General features: G+C 45.0%; 1 protein-coding gene across 1 annotated transcript in view; it reads left to right on the top strand.

Moving 5' to 3' along the window:
• Window positions 1–16,801, top strand: part of PARD3B (par-3 family cell polarity regulator beta) — a 1,020,734-nt gene extending 1,003,933 nt beyond the window's left edge. The window contains exon 23 of the mRNA XM_032859992.1: window positions 16,392–16,801. Within this exon, the coding sequence (XP_032715883.1) occupies window positions 16,392–16,749 (358 nt within the window). The 3' untranslated portion in view covers window positions 16,750–16,801. The remainder of the gene's footprint in view (window positions 1–16,391) is intronic.
• Window positions 16,802–21,586: the final 4,785 nt, after the last annotated feature.

Below are 21,586 nucleotides of genomic sequence, written 5' to 3'. Positions count from 1 at the left end.
TCTGAATGAGTCATTGCATCTTGGAAAATCATAGATGTCACTGGTCAAGAAATAAATGTCTATTCTTACTAATTAATTTCTTTATAAACCATGATTATATTTGTGGTACAGATTTGGGTTTACGTCTTAGTGTTTTCATGAAGAAGCTACGAAAAGAAAAGGATTCACAATCAGCACAAGAACATAACCAGATTTAGATTTGGTGGCTGACTCTCATGGTATATATACTGAATAAACCACTGCTCCAGTGTTCTGAATAATAATACCACAGCCATCAGAAACAGTGTATTTTCTTCTCCAAATTTCTGACATGTAAGAAAGGCAGCAATCATTGGAAGCTTCTGGTACCTCACTGTATTGGCATTGACTTTAACTTCCCTCTGTGGCTTTCCCTTTTCCTAACATAGGTAGAGCTGCTGAGAGAGAGCTCTGTGTTGAAGGCAAAAGTTCAGGTACTGGGTTATCCTTGGGTTTTTTGCTTTTTGTTGACTTGGGTTTTTAGAATCTATTTGTGCTATGACCCCTAGTCATGACAAATGGTGGGAAAATAAATGAGGGAATGGTGGGCAAAAGAAATAGAATTCTTGGTCTTCATCACATGAAAAATAGTTAAGACACTTCTCTTCTTTTCCTTTTCTCTGCTCTTCTCTCTTTTCCCGGTTTCCCATTTCTAGTCATGCTTGGCAAAGAGCAACAGACCCCCTACCCAAGAAGTGAGATGAAAATGGGAGTGGATTTAAGATATAGAAAGCAAAGGCCACAGGCTCCTTATGGGCAGGGTCCTGCCTTGGCACCACTATCATCAGCCCTTCATAGTACCTGGCACATAGTCATTCAGCTAAATTTAAAGGTGGAGGGGGGAGGCAAAACATAAGAAAGAATTTACAACTTAGGGGGAAAAATTCCAGACATTTCACTGTGAAGATGTCAGAAAGGACAGTTCTCCTTTGTCAACCATACTGAATTTAAGTGGAAATTTTCCCTTGGTATTAAATTTTGTAGGTTTTCTAATTGAGGCATGAGAATTCTTTCATTAAAAGCAAATTCTTTTTCAGTAATTTGTATTTTTGTCATTAAGAGAAAGTTTTCTACAGACAGTGGTACATAAAGCCATAGAGTAATTGCGATTGAGACGCCATGGCCCGTTTTTCCATGTTTCAGGTCTGAATGGTTTATTTATCCCAGAGAATTATTTTCAAAACTCAAATTTCTCATTTTCATTACCTGCCTGGACCTTGACTTTATTTTAATACATTCAGCAATTTTTATCAGACATGAGTTATTGGAGTTTTTCCAGACAAGCCATGAATTTTTCAAGTGTGGGGTTTTCTTTCTGTCTTCTGTGGAGTTGTGGAATGTTTGGTTTAAGAGTTGGTAAGGAAAAAGGAGCAGTTGAACAAAGTAAAAGAGCCACCCATATCCTTGATTCTGAGGGTGGTTCCTTGTGTCCATTTATAAAGCCTCGTGGAACTGAACACTTGAAATGGTCACATTTCTTGTATGTAAATTATATCTCAGTAAATTTGAGGGGGAAAAGAAGTGAAAAGAGAGGCCCGATTTTTTCTGGGCTTTACTCCCAGGTCATGGCAGAGCTCAAGCTCTGGGGAGATCTTCCACTGCCGTGGCCCTTGCTGGTCCCTGGCAAACTCCCAACTCTCAGAGACACCTGGCATGCTTGACTTCACCGTACTTTCTAAGGCACAGGAGAGGACTCAAGCTAGTCTGGCTTGAGTTTCCACATTCCCAGGCAGTGCAATAGTCTGTTTGCCACTTAAATGAACGCTGTGAACCTTATTACCCTATTCGTAAAATCAGTATGACATAGGATGAGATGAAAATTTCACCGGGCTCTCCAGACCTCCTTTCCCAAAGCAACTGAAGATCCAGCCCTCTCTCCCATGGTGTATGTGAGCAGAGAACATGGACAGAGATGAGGAACTAACAAAGGCTGCATATTTCTTTGGCTGGAAGGAAGGAGAGAAGCAGGGAGAAAGGGATCGAGACAATGGGGAAGTCATTTTGGTTTCTCCCTTTTTATTTACCCTGTGGGTCTGAGCAGGCAGGAACTTTCCTGGCATGTGTTAGATTTATACAACTAATTGCTAATTATTTGCACATTGTTGTTGCCTACTGGATAATTGGTAGAGGACCAGAGTTTGGGATTATTCACTTTCTCAGAAATAGACTAACTTAATTGCACATGGAGTTATGACCGTTTATCATAGACACAGGCATCAAAGTCTACAGGAAGTTTGCCCAGGACCAAGTTTGCTCTTGTTGACCATAAAGAGGCTGAGCCCACCAGCACAACGGAAACCCATTTGGGAAAGCTGGTGTCCAGACGAGTGTTTGGTCACTAGGCAACAAGCAAGATGTCAGCTGCAGGGAAAGATACAAGGCTGAAATTCAAAGGGGCATGATTTTTTTTTTCTCAGTTTAAAGAAAAGAGGACCCTTTTTCCACCCCAGGAATCATCAGAGAATCTCGTGTACTAAATATCACAGTGAGGGCTTATCATGTTCCAGGCACTGGGAAGTCAACAATGAACCCAATAATAGTACTTACCATCACGAAGCTCACAGTCTACTGGGGGACAAATAAGAAAACAGGTCATCAGTTATAGTGACTAGCAATTCATAGAGGCAGAACTTTCCCTAAGCAAGCCTAAAGTCTGCACTATATTCAAGATTTTCCATGACCTTATGTAATCTTACCATATACATTTAAATCAACCATGACTTGATTTTCTAGCATTACTGACGCTGCTCAAGAAGTCTACAAGGGGGACATCTGATTCAGACATAAGGGGTCAGGAAGAAATGATGGCTGGAACAGGTCAGATTTGACTCTTAAAAACAAGAGCACTTTCTTGGCCTCTGAGTGTTTTCTGCCCAGCACCTGCAGTTTTCCAGCTACCTCCGGTCATCCTCTCTCCCCGTCCCCATCTCTCTGTCGCTCATGCCCAGCTCTTCTTCCAGACTCCTCTAATGCAATGACTCATCAGAACCCTGTGCTACAGCTGGCATCCCAAGGCACTTCCTCAGCGTGGAGCATATGTGCCCTGAGCTGTCTTTCATCTGTTTCTTTGTCCCCTCAGCTGGTTGGTTAAGATCCCAGACAAGAGACACTGGGACACCACAGAAAGGTGTGTGTGGGTGCTGGACGTTTCTGTGGGTTCTGGACATTTGGGGTGTTCGAACATAGAGCATGGTCACCAATCAACTTGGAAGACGGCCCTCTGGGCTAGGTTAACCTTACGAGTTTTGTCTGTCCAGATTTAGAATTACAGAGGAACGATAAGAGGATTATTTTTTAAGTAAGCATTTGGCTTCTAAAAGCAATTCTGAGTGCCTATCCCTGACAAATGAAATTTTCCCCTGAAGCTATTTCTTTCTATGAGAAATAGTACCCGGAGAGGAACAACTGGATTTAAATTTATTTATTTTCCACCATCTTGATTTTCCAGGGTTTTATTTTTTTAATGATGGTGATGAAAGTTATAAACAATTTATTCCATTTGTTGTTGTTGTGATGATGATGATACTTTACTTTAAATGTCTACCGAGTGTGCTGCACACTTACTTACAAATGACTGCAAAATTGCTAAAATCCAGCAGGTATTTTTCTGTTCCCGGTTTTACCAAATTGTAGTTCACTAAACCTCACTTAACTGAATCAACTAAGTAGCGAGTCCCCCAGTGAGATGTTAGAACGGGCTAAGTAGGTTGTAAATAAAACAATTAAAGGGCTAGTTTACACCTCATCAACTCGCTTAACCACCTGATAACAGTTAACTACAGACTTTACTCATAAAATGCACAGAGCAAGGAAATAAGTTAGAGTCCAGGTTTTTTCAGGAGGGGGACACACCTACCCTTTCTTTACCTGAGGTCTGATATTCCTCTGCCAGGGGTTTGCCCAGTCTCACCTTGAGGGCCAGGACGATATCTGCATAATGCCTCTTGTGGGGAGCGCAAATTCTGATCCAGAAATCCCATTAAAAGCAAGCTTCCCTTCATACGCATAACCTTTGAGACACCAGCGTCACCTAAGATCTTAGATTCTTTTCAGCCCAAGTTTCGTCCAGTTTGCTTTCATTCATAACATTGCACTCTCTCCTGTGAAAGGAAAAGCACATATTGCTTTACAGATGGAGAAACCAAGGCACAGATAAGTAAAGAGGTCCAGCCAGGGTCACAAGCAGAGGTCAGGCTGAAATGCAGCGCTGTGACCTCGGGTCAGTTTGGACTGGAGCCTGTGTGGTTTCCTGGAAGGGTCCTGAAATTGTAACCCCGGGTGCGTCACCGGGAGGGCACCTATCCGTTTTACAGAGTTGAAGATAAGGTCTAGGAAAGTAAAATGACTTGTCTGAAGCCCCCTGGGATCTGACCCAGTCTTTGCAGTTCCCACCCCGGGTGGGTTTTCCACGCTGCGGCTCTCCCTTGCACAGAGCTCTTGATGGAGAACTTCCTTTTCACAATTTACAGGTGGACCATGTATGGTAATAGACATGTCCGTGTACTTCCCACGACAGTTGTGTTCTTTAAAGTAGGGAATTTGGATAACATACACCTGTCCGGTGGAGGCTGTGACCTGGATGGGTGATGCAGAAAAGGGGGAGGGGGAGGGGCTGCAGCGGGAACAGCTAGAGGGGCAGGTGGGAGCCTTCAAGGAGAAAAAAGGCTGCAGGAGGAGAGCCTGAGGGGGCTAAGCCCGACCTCCGGGCTGGCTCCAGCTGAGTATCATCTTAAAGGAAGGCAAGGCCTGAGTTTAAAGAAAAACAGGGAAGCTGAATTTTTAAGTGAAAACCCTCAATGTTCCAATGTCAGTAACTAGCTGAATTTTTTAAAAAATGTGAACCCCCCCTCCATATATATATGTATATATACATATATACATGCTGTATAAGAACATTGAACATACATAATGTATGAATATATGTGGTGTGTGTATATATATTATTATTCATATGTTCATATATATATTCATTATAATGACTTATAATTCGCAATGTCTTTTGGAGCGTTTCCTACACCGACGCGTATTAATGTGGAGTGGGACACAGAGGGTCCGTTCGCACTCCGTCATAAATTTCAGATTTGCTTACGAATTTATTTACTTGCTCATTCTAGGTCTTTAGACATTGACTTTAAGCTCCCTATAGAAGATGTAGTTTTCTTTCTTGTAAAAATGACTGAGTGTGACTTCAAGCTCAACAAGTATTGAGGATCTCAGTGTAATTGGTCTTTTTGTTCTTACTCAGTTTCTGCAAGGGGAGGAAAGGCAGCCCTGCTCTCCCCATTTTATGTCCGAGGTCACTGAGGTTCAGGAGAAGTCCAGGCACCTGGATCGTATTTCTGTGAGGGACCTTTCCCAGTCCAAGCCCAATCCCTCTCTCGGAGGCCCCACCATCCTGAGGTGCATCCTGAGAGCACCTCCCACCCCCACAGCAAAAGAGATCTAGTTCTGAAAAGGCCGGCAAGCCTGAAGGCTTGAGGTCCATGACCCAAAGGTAGATCCTGGAATCCTGTCTTTCCCAAAGCTTGGAAACAAGCTGGCACAGGGCAAATGGTAAATACCATTTTATTTGGTAATGGCTCTTTAGTCTTAAATCACTTCGGAATTTACTTTTAATTAATTTCTTTAAATTAGACGATTCAAATATGTAAATATTTGCTTTTCTATGATAAGCTTTTATTTAAATTATTAAAGCTTCAGCTTCGTGACCGATTTTAAGCAACGAGGTTGCCGCCACGCTGGTAATAGGAGGCATGTGCCAAAACAGGGGGGAGTGACTTCATCTGGTACGTGCCCCGGCACCGAATACGGCCGAGATTGAGGCAGGCCTCAGAGAAATGGAAGCCGGGGTGAATTTACGGTTTTCTTCGGATTGCTCAAGGACTAAATCAATAAATCAGGGAGTTAGAGAACAAATGTAGGTTGAAATAACATCTGAAGGAGCTCACTCACAATAAAAGCTTGTCTTGCTCTTTTTTAAAAGCACTCATCAGTGGCTCTGGACCCACATATTAGTTCGCTAAAAGGAGTGGAGGCGGGGGCGTGGGGGCACTTGTGGAAGGGCTCAGGACAGTAACTGTACAAGAACACTGGAGACACAAAAAGAAGAAGAGGAGGAGGAGGATGAAGACAGAGTCATGATGAGAGCTGAGTAATTTCAGAGCCCCAATCAGTGTGAGCTGTGATGAGCCTTGATTTGCTAGCTGCCCAATTTTACCAGCATCAAAGGCAAGCGTGGAACCCGCCGAAGCTGGGCTGACAGTTGGGCTGTAGGACTGCAGAAAGAGAAATAATAAAGAATGCTCGGATTTCAATAAAAGGAGATTTGAAAGGAAAAGGCTTGTAATGACGTTAATAACCAGTCTTTCCCAGCCATGTAATGATCAGTCCGAGGATGGAGAGACAAAGGCCAGCCAGGCGAGCTCCGCGCTAGCCATCGACACCTGAGTCTCTTAATAACTTTCATTATTTGTTGCAAATCATTTCGACCATACAGTTCAGCAACCTTTGTGCTGTAAATCCATTTCATCTGCAAAAATGAAAGCTGAATAGAAGGTGATATTCTAGAAAACCTGTCACCCTGGTGTCATCTCCAAAACTCTTGGCCACATAATGAGCTGGGCTCCAGACAGGTTGAATGAATGGGGGCCCAGGGCCGAGCCGCCTGCTTACCCACCAGGCCCAGCCTCGGGCTCTGGCACCTGCTTAGCACAGAGCAGGAGAGGGAGGCCCAGAATTACCCTCTGCAGTTTGGTGAAAATTGTCATGAGGCTCTTCAGTACCCACATCACAACTGCTACTGAGTGGCCAAAAGCGCTTCCATTTATCACCGAGTGGAAATTGGAGAATGGGCCCATAGCCTTGGTGCTGGGTGTCAGGGAAATGGTGAGGCTATGAATTTCCAAAATGTACCCAAGTATGATTGTGGCTGAATCCATCACCAAAATCCAGACTCTCCCGAGTGGAGCTCTGGGTCCAGGCTATACCTGCTTCGGTGTGCCCTCTCCCATGGAGGGTGGGACCAGAAGCTCGGGTTGCTGTTGAGAGCAGGATGAGGAAAGCCCTTTTCACAGGAAGCCTGTATGGAGAGGAAATCAAGGCAGGGTGTAGAAGGCCTGAGCTCCTGTCCTTCCTGCCTAAAAGCAAACCCAGCTCTCCTCATCTTTATATTGGTGCCTGGTCCATCCATAAGTACTAATCCTAACCTGCTCATTTCTTAGGGCAGAAAGTGAACCCAGAGTTCTATGAAATATGTTATATAAACCTCACTTAGTCTTATAAATCTGAGAGAAAAGGTGACTTGATATTAAGGGGAGCGGAGCTTACAGCAGACCTTGTATTCAGGTATAAGCAAAAAAATTCTTCCCTGCTGTCAGAATTCAAATCTGAGAGTGTCCCATCCAAAAAATGTAAACGATCCCACAGTCCCCAAAACAAAACTGATCTCGCCTGTCTTTGCAAGCTGTGCCGTGTTTTCGTTTGAGAGTCAGTACGATGTGCTCAAAATTGCTTCAAAGTTGGTGGCAACCGGTTTGATGGTCACAAAATCCAACTGCCCGTTGGACTCCCGTGCACCTGGCTGGACGAAGGGGAACAGCTCTCTGGCGAAGCTGGCCCACTTCTCCGCCTACCTATCTGCTCGTCCTAACGTACTATTGCTCGTCCACCTGAGAGGGGATCGGAGCTTAGAGTAAGGCTGAGCAGTGAGAATGGACAGCCAAGAATACTTAGAAGAGCATTCTCCAGAACCCAGTGTCTGGCTGGAGAGGGCAGGACAGGGAGGAGCCTCCATTTCCGGCATAGTTGACTGTGTAGGTTGTCATTCTCCGAAGGGACCACTGGAGGGGCCGCAGATGTGGGGGAGGTCCTTCTTTACTTGTGTACCTGTAAGGTTTGAGGTGTCTAGGGAGCCTCCAAGGGGAGTCATGCCACCCATCCCATGGGTAATTCACATCACTCCCCTGCTCCAAACCCTACTGAATGCAAATCACACTCCTCATGCCCCTCAACACCACCTCTGGCATTATGGTCCTCCATGACCAGGCTCCAGACTCCTCTCCACACTCAACCACTTCTTACTCACCCACTGTTCCCCAGCCAGTGTCAGCAGAAGGTCTGTGATTACTCTCACCCGCCTCCCCTGGGCACACTGTGGGCAGCGAGACGCAAGAGAGGTTAGAGGCTGTGCAGACTAGCTTAGTGTTTAAGCATGCAGTCTCTGGACCAGTCTGCCTGGCCTTGAATCTGGGCCCTGCTACTTCCTGTGTGACCTTGGTCAGGTTGCTTCACCTCTCTGTTCTTTAGCTGCCTCACCTGCAGGCCAGGGATAATAATAGTACGTACCTTGTAGAGCTGTTGAAAGGAACAAACACGGAGAAAATGCTTGGGATGGAACCGAACCTGCTGGAGGCCTTCAGGAAAGGGCTCCAGAGGCTTCCGCTCTCTCTGATTCTAAATCAAGCTTCAGAAACTTATTCCTGAGCTCCTCGAGGATGGTAGGAGCACTGTCCTCAGCACTTCTGTTTCAGCTTCTGAATTGCAGGGGAAGAGAATCACAGTGGCAGGGTTCCCTGGGGTCTTAATGAAATGATACAGAAAGAAGCCCTTACACACACACACACACACACACACACACACGTAAACACACACACACAGAGAACATGGACTCTTCACTGTGGTCCTTGCCCTTAGTGAAGAGGGATTCTGATGACCTAAGACTGCTGGAGGTTTATACCCCAAATCTCCCTCTTGCCCAGGCTTTAGAAGTCAATGGCAGAGGAACAGGGGCAGGTGAAGGTGTGGCAGTGATACGAATATCTGATCAGTGGCGGATAAGATACATAAATATCTTATCCAAAAATCGCATGTACGACTCTGAAAATAGATACAATCTAAATTGATCAAGAAAAAGCCACCCTCGTGAACAGTGTGTTTTTTTCCCACCAGAATGTCCTTTCTCCAGGCAGTGACTGTGGACAGGAAACTGGATATTGCTTCTCCTAAAGGGCGGACGAAACTATCTTTAGAATTCTGGACCCTACACTCTTGAACCTGTTAGCCCTCCAAGTCTGACCTTGAAATCGCACAGTTGTCTCTTGCATGACAATCGGATGAAATCCTCAGTGTTTGGATAATGAAACTCGGAGGCTACTGTTACAATAGAGTGAGAGAGATGATTTGAGTGGCCTAACAAGTTAGGACAATCTGTTCCTTTGGTTGCCATTCTCTTTAGATAAAACCTCTCCCGTGGTTAAAAAGACCATGGGGTAATTATATGCAGCCATTGCTCAGATGGATTTCATGACTTCTTTGTGGCCACTCACAACAGTCTGGCTTTCCACGGGCTTCCTTCTCCACCTCTGCTTTTGTGCAGCTCTTTCTGATGGTCCTAGGCACCCACTAGCAAGTCACACCCCCTCATAAAGGAAATTATTTGGGCAGGACCGTTTTTAGGGAATACCTCCCGTCATCTGATGGGGTAGGATGAAACACTCTTAGGGACCCTTTTCCAGATAACATCTGCCACAGGGTTGCATCAGATCCCATCTTCATGGGATGGGATGGCGCAAACAGTTGGGATATAACTAAACTCTTGTGTTTATAGTCACTTTTGAAAAAGACACAAAAAAGGCATTAAATGTGGGCGATCAACGTTACTGTCTTAAGCCATTTTAGACATGTCTTCTGAGCCCTGAGTCATTATCATTCCACCTTCATTTTCTTCGCAAACATTTCCTTGGTGTTAACCAGGGCCAAAAGCCTCTCCCAATCCTTCTCTTCCCACTCCGATTCTCAACAAAGAGTAGGAGCCCGCTCTTCATAACGCAATGGGAAACGTGAGCGATGAAAAGATTTTTTTTTTTCTCCTTTCCAAAATCCTTTCTGTAATGCCGGCCGTCAAATGATCGTTATATTTTATATTTTATGATTCTGTGAAATGTGCCGAAATCAGAGCTACGTAATACACATGGCAGAGGGCTCTGCTAATCCTGGGGGACCGCCTTCATGCCGGAATAAAGGGTGAAGGGCTGGTAAGTAGAAACCTGACACAGAAGGAATTCCAAACACAGACTAAAAGCTTCTCTGGCTACATCACACGGGCAACTCCAGCGCCCACGATACTGTTCCTTTGTGCTGATCTCCTTTTAGCTTTGCCATATTTGCAGAAGAACTGTACCGCAAAGCGTCAGCATCAGCTCAGCTGCTGAGTAATGCGTGCTTGGCATGCCTGACAGGACGATGGCTTCGCCAGGTGTCGACTTTCTGCCAAGGGGTACGAGTCCCTCTCGGAGCGCCCTGAGTTTCCCATCATGTTACTTCCTCCCATCTGAACCCCAGATTTGGGCACCACCGGTTCTTACCAAAAAAGGAAATCCACAAAGGCTGCCTGGGAAAAGTTAAGAAACTGTCTTTGGGCTCGTGGCTAACAGCACGCAGGGTATTTTACAGAAATTAAGGGGAACAAGATTCTGCCTTTCAGAAGCTTCTCCCTGAGCGAGGAATCCCATGCTTGTGCCGAAGGTGGACATACTCGCCTCTTCTCGTAAATTCTTTATGACTTTCACACGTTTTACTGCGTACCTTATTTTTATGCCTGCTAAATGTATCCCTTCTCAAAGCAGACTCTCTTCTAGTCCCTAAATGTGTCTCAAGCTCAGTTGTTTCTCCCTGTTGTTCTTTAACCTCACCGGCCATTCCTTCCCCTAAAGGGAGCTCGTTGGATGAGAGACAGTGATGGTTCTTAAGCTCGGCGTGGAGACACGTAGGTGAATTATGATCAGCTCTGTATTGCAAGGATTTGTTACTGATACTTGAACTGAAGGTTGCAAATAATTTATTTTGATAAATTACAACAGACTTGAGTTTTCTCCCTCAATAATGTTGCTCCCACTCCCTTGAATCGCCTTGTTCTTTCTTGAGTGGGAGGGAAGGGCGCTGTGTTCCCACAGGTGGTAGGGAAGTTTGCATAATCCTAGCTTCTGCCTCTCTGAGGCTCAAGCGGCTTATATGAGAGCCATCCATCATGTGTGTTCCGGTAAAGAAAAAGTTGGGAAGTGCTGTGACAGAAGGGAACTGGACATCACCTCTACCTCTTATTCGTGGTCATCATTCCTCAAGTCCCAGTGCTTGAAACCGTGGTGATAGCCCCTGGCTGTCTGTCACCTTTGATATTCTCTCCCTGAGGCCTTCATTTGAGATCCTGTGAATTGTATTTTTAATTGGATACTTTACGGTGTTCCTAGATCATTGTGTTTATGACAGAAAGAAAGAAAATTTCTTTGCTGGATGATAATAAACACAGTCCTTAACTGATTCTTGAATGAATATACTTAACCTGTACTACTTAGTCACATTGACCTCACTGGTAAGTCAAGGCAATTAAATGTGAGCCCAAGATTTACTAAGCACACACCGATGTTTCAAGTACTGTAGAAGACAACAGAGGATACTTCTGTTCTGAGCAAACGAGACAAATACAATAACCTATGCCCTGATAAGGTTTATAGTTATTCCTTGTTAGACCCAATCCAACCCCTTTTTTCAGCCCACCATCTTGTTTTCCTTCCCCCTTTCCTTCTTTAAAAATTAGAGACCGTGTAATATACACGTAATGTAGAACGTGATGACTGTAGCTAACACGGCCGTATGATATATAGGAAAGCTGTTAAGAGTGTAAATCTTAAGCGCTCTTATCACAAGGAGAATTTTTTCCCCTTTATTCTTCTTTCTTTTCTTTTCATCATGTCTATATGAGAAGATGGATGTTAGCTAGAACTATTGTAATCATTTCATAATAGCTGTAAATCAAACCATCATGCTGTACAACTTAAACTTATAAAGTGATGTATGTCAATTATTTCTCAATTAAACAGGGAAGAGGAAATAGAGACCAGTCTTACCTTGACCTTTGCCAGTCTCTGGCTCTCAGTGAGAATCTGCTACCTCCTTTTATTTTTTTATCCACCGACCTATTTCCACTCCTTCCACACTTCTGACCATCTTTTATTGTACATGTTTATGGGTTTTCTCTTCACTTTAAACCCTCATTAACAAATTCAACACACATTTATGGAGCACCTAGGGTGTGCAAAGCCATGTGCTGAGCTTTGAGGGCGATCACTGCATATATAAGACTCGGTTCTTTCAAGATGTTTGTGCTCTAGCTAGTACATAACTGGTCTTTCTTTTTTTTTTTTTTTTTTAAAGATTTTATTTATTTATTTGACAGACAGAGATCACAAGTAGGCAGAGAGGCAGGCAGGCAGAGAGAGAGGAAGGGAAGCAGGCTCCCGGCTGAGCAGAGAGCCCGATGCGGGGCTCGATCCCAGGACCCCGGGATCATGACCTGAGCCGAAGGCAGAGGCTTTAACCCACTGAGCCACCCAGGTGCCCCCATAACTGGTCTTTCGCCCACATGAAGTGAGAATGACCTACTGGGATGAATGCAGAAAAAAACAGATTTTCTTTGTAATCCAGGAGGGAAGGAAGAGAGAGCAGGGACCGATAGGAGTATTCAGGATTGTTCATGGCCCATCTTCTATTCCAGTAAGTATAACCACCTCATTCCCAGCTAAAAAGTTTTGCCAGTGACTCAGTCTTTCCAATACTGAGCCCTTTCCCCATACAGGATTGCCTTAGCAAATGTAGGCACGTGCCTTGCATCCTTCCATAGCGTGAAGACTTGGAACCTGGGGGCTGGCTCCCTGACCCGCTTAGTGTCTGGTTTTCAGACCCTTTTCTGTTTAATGAAAACCAGTGACATACTAGGCTGGCAAAAAGAGAAAAATCTCATGTAAAGAAAGTGATTGTTATTGTTTCTTCACATATCAGCACCATACAGCCTTGTCACGTTTCGGCTTAAAGGTTAGCATTCATTATTGCCGGTGTCCTCATCTATGTGATTGGAAACTGCGTAACTGAGATAGTTCCTACGAGTTTTCCAAGCAAAAGCTGAAGCCTTTGGTCTCCAAAAACAATCCTAATCAAGAATAAAATAGGAAGGGGTGCCTGGGTGGCTCAGTGGGTTGGGTGAAAACTCTGCCTTCCACTCAGGTCATGATCCCAGGGTCCTGGGATTGAGTCCCGCACTGGGCTCTCTGCTTGGCGGGGAGCCTGCTTCCCCTTCTCCCTCTGCCTGCCTCTCTGCCTACTTATGGTCTCTCTCTTTCTCTCTCTCTCTGTCAAGTAAATAAATAAATAAAATCTTTTAAAGAATAAAATAGGAAAAAAGTAAACAATGAAAAATGTGAAAAAAATAACCAAAATTTTAGAAGTATAGATATTTTCATGATCGCTTCCTCAAAGAGGTATATTATAAAGAAAACAAAAACAGACTAGTTCCTTCTTCCTTAGGTAAATATGGTTCCTGAGTAAGATTTTTCAATGGAAAAGTGTTTTTGTTTTTTTTTTTTTTAGGAAAATTAGTAACACATTCAATAAAACTCATGAGGTCACCTGCAGAATGAGGGGTCTGGAAGTACTGATATATTTGCCATTCGGGTCCTTGTTTTCATCATAGTCTCTGGAGGAAGCTGCCCCGGGATTTCTCAAAGTTGACCGGTAACCGGAAACATGCAACATCGGTCACTTCCATAAGCATTTCTTGGGCCCCAGAATGGACTGGTTTTTGTGCTTTCCTACAAACACTAAATTTCACCCAAATGTACAAAAGGGAAACTCAAGATCAACAAAGCTAAATATTCAGCTCCTTATTCTTTCTTTTTCCTATCAAGTTAATGAGAAGGGCTTTTTTTTTTTTCCTGTTTAAAAATCATTCTTGTGTGTGTGTGTGCCAGGGTTCTCTGTGTGTGCACATACACGCACACAATATTCACCTGCCCTTAGAAGTCACTCTGGCAAAACCCAAAAATGCTGGGTTTTGAGGAAAAAGTTATTCTAAACAATAGCAGCGCCCCCGCCATCAAAGAAGGAAAATTCTTCCATCACTCTTTGAACCTTAACAGTGTTTTCATAGGCCAGCTCATTGTTTTTCTTCTCTATGAAAAATTAAAAACAATAACTGTTTTGATGAGTTCTCCGGGAAAAGACAGTTTCCATGATTTCATTTCTTGACAAAGAACAGCTACCTCACTTGGTTTCTGCCACATGTAAGCAAACTCCCAGCTGTAAAACCTCCCATCAGAGGAAAGGATATGGGTCCACAAAACCCTCAGAGTTCTTCCCAATCGCCCATGGGAAGAAGCCCGCCTGTCCCTTGCTGGGAGAGGTGAAGGAGTCGCAGGGGTGAGGTGTGGGAGAAGAGATAAACTGGCTGCCCCACCCCACCCCACCCCTGTGTGGTCACAGCGACATTCATGGTGGATTCTGCCCTGTCACCACTTGGTCTGGGTTGTCTCTTCAAAAATAAAAAAATTAAAAATAAAAAAAAACACAAGGTGTGCCTGTCTTCTATAATGTTCTGTTTTAAAGGAGAGGAATCTCCGCGGAGAGCCCAGGACCCTAAAAGTCCAAGGCCTGGAATTCCTCCTTTTTCTCTTTCCATTTTAAACAGGAAACATTCCCGCTAAGAGGGTCCGGAGGGACCGTTGGTTGGTTGTTCATTTTAAGGCAGATAATGTTTGTGTGTTGCGAATGTCTGTGATTTATCCCAAGGGCTTAAAATGAGTGCAGAAAAACCACATGTTTCACTTCATGCAGAGAAACAGCTTCAGTGGGTTTCGAGAGAAAGCACAGGTTTAGAATATTTTTTTAAGTGTTTCGGAAATCTCTAACATGAACCGAAAGGAAATAGACATGGGGGGCGGGGAGGAGGGGAGCTTAAAATATTTTAGGACAAAAGAGATAATGAATGCTGGAAGTTTTCTAAATCAAAAATAAAATTCAAAAGGAAAGGGAAGATGTAACCCCAATCCTTTATTTCCCAGGGCTAGAGTGAGATTTTGCGTGTGTGCTCCATTTGTCATGGACAGTTTAAAAGAGAGCAAGGCAAACTGCACTGAATAATAGCAGTTGATGTTATAATAACTTGTACACAATTTAATTTTTTTATCTGAAAACTCCAGCTAAATTACCCCAAGCTCGAGGATCTTTCATTATTATACATAGCCCGATTAAGACATCAAAAAGTAGAAAGAGAGCGCTATCATTCAGCCTCCTGACCATGCTCACATGCTACTTTCCACAGCCACCTGAACTTGGAGCCTGTCAAACCTTCACTGATTTGGGGGAACTTACAGAGCTGTTTTAACACCAAACTCTGCAGATTACAGGGTGATTTTGACCCTCATTGACGGTGCTTGATTAACCACAGACACTGTATTCTTAGAGGTCTGTCATTGCTTTCAAGTGCTCTCCCAATTTGGATTCTGACATTGAAGAGCTTTTCATTAATTATGATTGTTGCTTTTTTTTTTTCTTTTAAAAAATTACAGAAGGGAGACTAGTAGAAAGTGGGAAGGATTGGGCGATGATAGCGGCGAGTATGAACACAGAAGGTTTATGGGATTTTAAGAGCTGCAAACAGAACTCATCTGTTTAACCCCAGGCTAGACAAGATGCAGTCATCTGTACACAGTTTAGAGACGGACGGCTTCTGTTTCAGCAAATGGGTCAGAGGATGCTTGTTGTCTTCGTAGAGACATCCAGACAGGGTCGGTCGCTTGCTCTGAGCGTTTCTTCCGGCCCCAGAGCGTGCTTCTCGGCTTGGTGATAGAATTGCTTTACCTCGAGGTTCTAGGTGGCTAATTCCCAGCTCTGGGTTAGGACTTTCTCTAGAGACTGTAGAGAGGGGAGGGCACATGGGGAATGTGAGAGAAGCTAACCAGAGTTAGACCGAGACCATGGCTCATGTCAACAGCACCCCACAGACCAAGCGGGGAACGTTATAAGCCTGAATAACCCGTACACTTCTACCGCCATGTCTGTGACATGGTTCTGTCATGGGAGGGTCGTACCGAGGAGGGGGTCAAACCATCCCGCTTCAGGAGAGCTGAAGTCAGCCTTGTTTATTTACAGAACCAGTATGGCCACTGCACGGAAGGCCGACACACAGTGCTCTAAGCCAGGTGGATGTAGACTTCTCTCTCGGGCACCAATCTGAGTATCAGTCGTCCTGGCTGACATGGGGTTCCACGGTGCCAAGGACATGGGCCCTTGCCCTCTTGTTGTTGGACCTTCCTCAGCACGTGGCTTCCTCCGTGTAGTTTAAAATGGCGGCTCCCACAGCCAAAAGGAAGGAGAGGGAGGAAGAAGACAGTTCCACCTCTTCTTTTTAAGGGCGGACCTCACTTCAGTTCACACCCCATGGGCCAGGCCTCGTCCGTGACCACACCAAACTACACGGGAGGCTGAGGAATGGGGTCTTCAGCTGGCTGGCTTAGTAGCTGCTGACGTATGTGTTCTTCTCTTTGCAGGGGAGGACCAGCCGGTCCCGTAGACTACCTGACGGCCACACCTCGAGCGCTCTACAAGGAAAGGGAGCTTCCATATTACCCGGGGGTTCATCCTGTGCGTCCTCCCAAAGGGAGCTACCCTCGCGCCCCAGATCTGAGGGTCGCAGACCTCCGGTATCCTCAGTATTACCCTCCTCCGCCAGCCCCCCAGCACAAAGGACCCTTCCGACAAGATGTTCCACCTTCCCCCCCTCAGCACCACAGAGTGCCCGCCAATCCAGAAATGGGTAGACCAGGCCCCCGAGGGGGCAGCCCAGACCGGTATCCCTACCGAGCCCAGGATCCCAGGCAGAAGAGCCCCATGACTGCAGCCGTGTAGCTGAACGCGCCAAGCTCAGCCCGGCCCAGGGAGGGACACGTGTGACATCACCTTTGCCCTTCCTAGACTTTCAGGACTTCCTCCTGTTCAGACTTCTCCACGGGATGGATGGGTTTTCCTCACCGAGGTTGCAACACTTGACTGCTGGCCAGAGGCAAAGAGGAGGGGACAGGAGGGCGGGGGATCCCGAGGAAGAGGGAGGACGGGGTCTTACAGTTACTGCCTGAGAGTCGGAAGACGTTTAGGATCATTCAGTTCGGTGAGCGCGGCAGTTAAACCGGCAAATGACAATGGAGACGCTGCACACAGGGCCTCTTTGGTGCACAGGAGCCCCACGGAATTGGCCGCGCGGAGGCAGTCTCTGAGGCTCGGGCTCAGCCCCCTTAGGAAAGCTGTTAAGTCTGAAGAGTGGCTGCAAATACGAGCATCTTAAATGAGTAGGTTTTTTTGTTTTTTTTTTTTTTCCATTGGGAAAACAAAACAACAGCAAACATGACTCGCGATTTCCTTGAAATGTTTATACCCAGAGGAAGGCTGCATTTCCCTATTTGCAGAATTTATCAGGCTCCCGGTACCACTCATTTGGCAGAATTACTTTTTCTTACTTTTTATATTAGAAGAAAATAAGATACGAATGCAGTAGTAATGTCCTGGGAGACCGTGCAAAGCCAGTCAGGGCTTCCAGAAGGAATATATTCTGTGGACCAGGTTAAAGAGGGCCCAAAATCCCGTGGTCCTCACCTTCCTTCCCCGCAAGTCCCAGGCAAAACACCACTGAGAGATCAGGTTTCAGAATCATCCCCAAATCTCCTGCCTGTAATTTTCGTAACCCCGGGCCTCTACTTTCAGGCTCCTACTTGAGGGCTAAAATGTAGTTGGGAAAAGGAGATCCTGCTGGTTAGGTTACACAGGAAGCAATGCTCTGGAGACGCCAATTCATTGCACAATCAGTGTCCAATAGTGCCATCAGCACCGGGGACAGGGAGGGGCTGACTGTGGCCTTTAGTGTTGATAACCAGGAGGTGGAAGGTGGCAGTGACTGACCGTGTGTGTGTGTTTGTGCGTGCACACATGTGTGTGTATGTGTGTGTGTGAAGGCATGTGATTACCAGAATGGAGAACGTACGATAAAAATGCTTTCTGGAAAGTTTGATGGGGAAGGAAATAAAAGGAAAAAAAAAGTCAGAAGGGAAAGGAAAAGAGGCATGAAACCAGATCATTATTTATCTGCTGTATTTCAGTCACAAACATCAGGGCAACACCAAGGCCAGCATCTCCAATTGGAAGGTCTCATGGCTTTGAAAAGCCAACACCCTCCCCCTCCAAAACCCATCATGTTTCCTTTGAGCTTTGCAGTGATTTTCTACTTATTCCAGCAGGACTTCTAAAGCTTCCAGCCTGACCCAAATGAGCACACAACAAAAGACTGAGGACCAGCAAAACAGCAAGCTTGAATTGTTCGGGGACGCTTAGACTTTAAGCCTTTGCTGCTCCTTCTCCATTCCCTCCGAACAAAACAAAACAAAAAGTCTTGAGTTCAACGTAGACATATTGTGGCTGAGATTAGAATACCCCTGATGGACAGGGTTTAATAAATTATGGTATTATGGAATATACAGAGTATCCAACCCAGTTTAGTCTTTTTTTTTTTTAATTTAAAATAGAGTTGCATTACCAGGAATGAAGCAACCGCTGGTTTTAGACCTGAATGGTTGTTATTTACTGGACTTTAAGAGATATCGTTTTCTAAACTGCAATTTAGTTATGGCCATCTTAAAAACAGACTGTCAAGCGGGGTTTGGCCATCTGCCGTCTCTCGTAAGCGAGCACCTTATACTGTTTGCAGTTTGCGCAAGGAGGCCGAGGGCCTTGTGCCCAGCTCCCCCAGAGGTGGAATGCAGGGGAGTTATGGGGCTTCTCCACATGCTAAATGACACTTTCCCCTCAAACTAAATAAACTTTCCAGAAGAAAATGATGAAGTGAGGGAAAGGTAACGTGTTGGGGAGCATTAAAAATCAGCTCTTCAATCTGTTGCAGAGTTTAACCAAATTTCTCCAGGCTATTGGATGTAGTCAAGCCAGAGTCTCCTTCTGGATTAAGTCCAAGTCCACACGAGGGGCAGCCAGAGGCAGTGCGAGAAAGGGAGATTTCTGTCCATGTCGGAGTAGGGGCTGTTGTAGGAAGAATGCCCATGTTTTGACCATGTAGCCACCTTGGGAGCACAGTACCTCCAGCTTCCAGGCTCTGGGCAAGCCGCTCGAAGCATGATTTTGTGTTTATACAAAGTCAATAGAACACTTACTTGTCAATCCTAGGGGGCAGCCAGGGATGAGAAGGTACTGTTAAAGTGAATAAAAAGTAGATTATAACCATCTTCTTTTCTTGCTTGACGTATATAACGCATGCCCTATTTGACCCTGCCCAAAAGAAGCTACCTTATGTGCAACAGAGGCTGTGTCAAGCCATGCCATAACTGAGAGCAGGTTGAAGGTAAGCTTTATAAATGCCTGTGTCCCAGCCTTCCTCTGTCACCACCCAGAAGTTGCAGAACTCTTGCCCAGTCTCTAGGAGAGCAGGTTGTTTAGAATATTTAGAAGACCAGGCTGGAATCAGTAGCAGGAGGTAGTTCTCCGTTAATTTATAGCCTTGGAAAGACTCAATCAGGTGTTTGCTTGTTGCTCAGAATATAATGAACCCAGGGGGCGCCTGGGTGGCTCAGTGGGTTAAAGCCTCTGCCTTCGGCTCAGGTCATGGTACCAGGGTCCTGGGATCGAGCCCCGCATCAGGCTCTCTGCTCAGCAGGGAGCCTGCTTCCTCCTCTCTCTCTGCCTGCTTCTCTGTGATCTCCGTCTGTCAAACAAATAAATAAAATTAAAAACTTAGATTTAAAAAAAAAAAAGAATATAATAACCCCAGGAACAGAGTGACACAGTGGGCTGCAAGCCCAACAACACGCACCCACTGGCTCCTGATCTGACCGCTGGGTCATCGAGGCCTTGAAAGGATGTTTTGGCCTGGAGTCACTAGATATTTTAAGGAGCTCTGTTTTATACCTTTCTGCAGGAGGAGAGATAGGAAAGGGAGCAGACCATTGAAAACTTTGAGGTGCAGGAGAATTCAGTCCTCTGCCAGGGAGGAAAACTCTGCATCTTGTTAATCCCATGTGCCATTGGACTGTGGCAATATCGCTCTTGGAAGAAAATTCCTTCCCCACAATATTGCATCAGTGGATGAAAGCCAATCTCAAAGACAGGCGTGACTTCTTAAATCATAATTGAGTAACAAACAAAAATTGAAAAATAAAATTACCGTGAAGTTCATTATTCTTAGATTTGTAGGTCAACATGCATTGACCCCACAGAACAGCAGGGAGCAAAGATCTTATAATCAAGAGCGTGGTGAGACCCACAGATCCACTGTCACCCCATGGAGCAAGCTGTGCCTGCTGCCCGATAAAGGATGTATGTGACTTCCTTGTAGCTTTGCTTGTGTCACCAACTAAATAAAATCAAGACGTGGTTCATTATTTCCTTTAAAGACTCCTGAACTTGTTGAACTGTCTTCATAAGGAAATGCACCTGACAAGGTGAGTAGAGTCTATATGCATAAAGACCCAGCCTTTAAATATTATTTGTTCCTATAACCTATAACCCCAGCATTTGCTTTCTTTGGAGAAACATTTCAGCCTTTCAGGGGGATAGAGAGATCTGCAGAGTTTGGATAAGAATGTGTGTCTATAAAATTCCCATAGGCATGAAACTCTGAAATCCGCAATGAACCGCCTTCAAATTGGTGCTAAATTGGGTAGACACCCTACTGCTTTCTGAGTCCAGGAGCAACAAAAAGTCCAGATTTCATGCAATTAGGCGGGAGGGAGTTGGATCCAGAAACAGCCACAGGAGTATTTCTCTGCACTCCCAGTTTGCACAGACTTAGTGGGAAATGATGCCACAATGAGACCAGAAAGGAGAGTCTCCGTAAGGCATCCCTACAAAGTCACCTCTCTGAAAAAAAGGAGAATAAAAGGTAGATATCTAAAATAAGCCTAGAATCTGATATGCAGCTACTACTTCTAAGGGAAACTCTCTTCTCCCTCATGTCCTTAAATAGTAGTAGAATCACACAGCGCCTGACTTTTAAAGATGGGCTTAACTCACCAGCCTGGAGTGCCGAGTGAACCCCAAAGACTGTCTCCTGACTCGGCTCTGGGAGAGTGTTCTCTTCCCTCGATGTGGACTGCCGTGCTGTTTACTACTGGAACATAAAAACAAGCCCTACTGTTTATACAGTCACTTCTTCTAGTGTTTTCCTGTGCTTTTATGACACCAAGTCTGTTCATAAGTTCTGAAGATAAATTATGTGAAATCGTATTTTGGCATACGGGGGCGGAGAATGAATTTCTTACAGACTTTTTAGGATGATCCCATTTGTACCACAGAAAACATTTTGGATGTTGTTATATACGAATATATAAATTTTTCTCGTTTTATTTTGCATTAAAATAAAGCTTTATTCAGTCAGTAAGACACCAGAGTGTTGGTTTTCATTCCCCACCTGTTTGTTTTAGGATGGGATGAATGAATAGGTTGGTCTGGTTCTGATCACCCTTGAACAACAACGTCATGGGATAGAGGATATGAGGAGAAAGCCTCTATCCCATGCCAGTCTCCCCAAAAACACACTCAAGTTGGAGATGAGCAAGCAGGCCCTTTGTTTGACAGGGCCCTTGGGTTCAGTACCCACAGAAGGCAGAGCAAGAAAGCAGGGATGGTATTGGCTACCCTTGAGGAGAAGGTGGGACCCAGGACTGGGCAGTTCTCTTCCAGTAAGGCAATC

The sequence above is a fragment of the Lontra canadensis genome, unplaced genomic scaffold (genome assembly GCF_010015895.1).
Source record: "Lontra canadensis isolate GAN:19392208 unplaced genomic scaffold, GSC_riverotter_1.0 scaffold18, whole genome shotgun sequence".
NCBI lineage: Eukaryota > Metazoa > Chordata > Mammalia > Carnivora > Mustelidae > Lontra > Lontra canadensis.
This window is presented reverse-complemented; position numbering and strand designations above follow the sequence as displayed.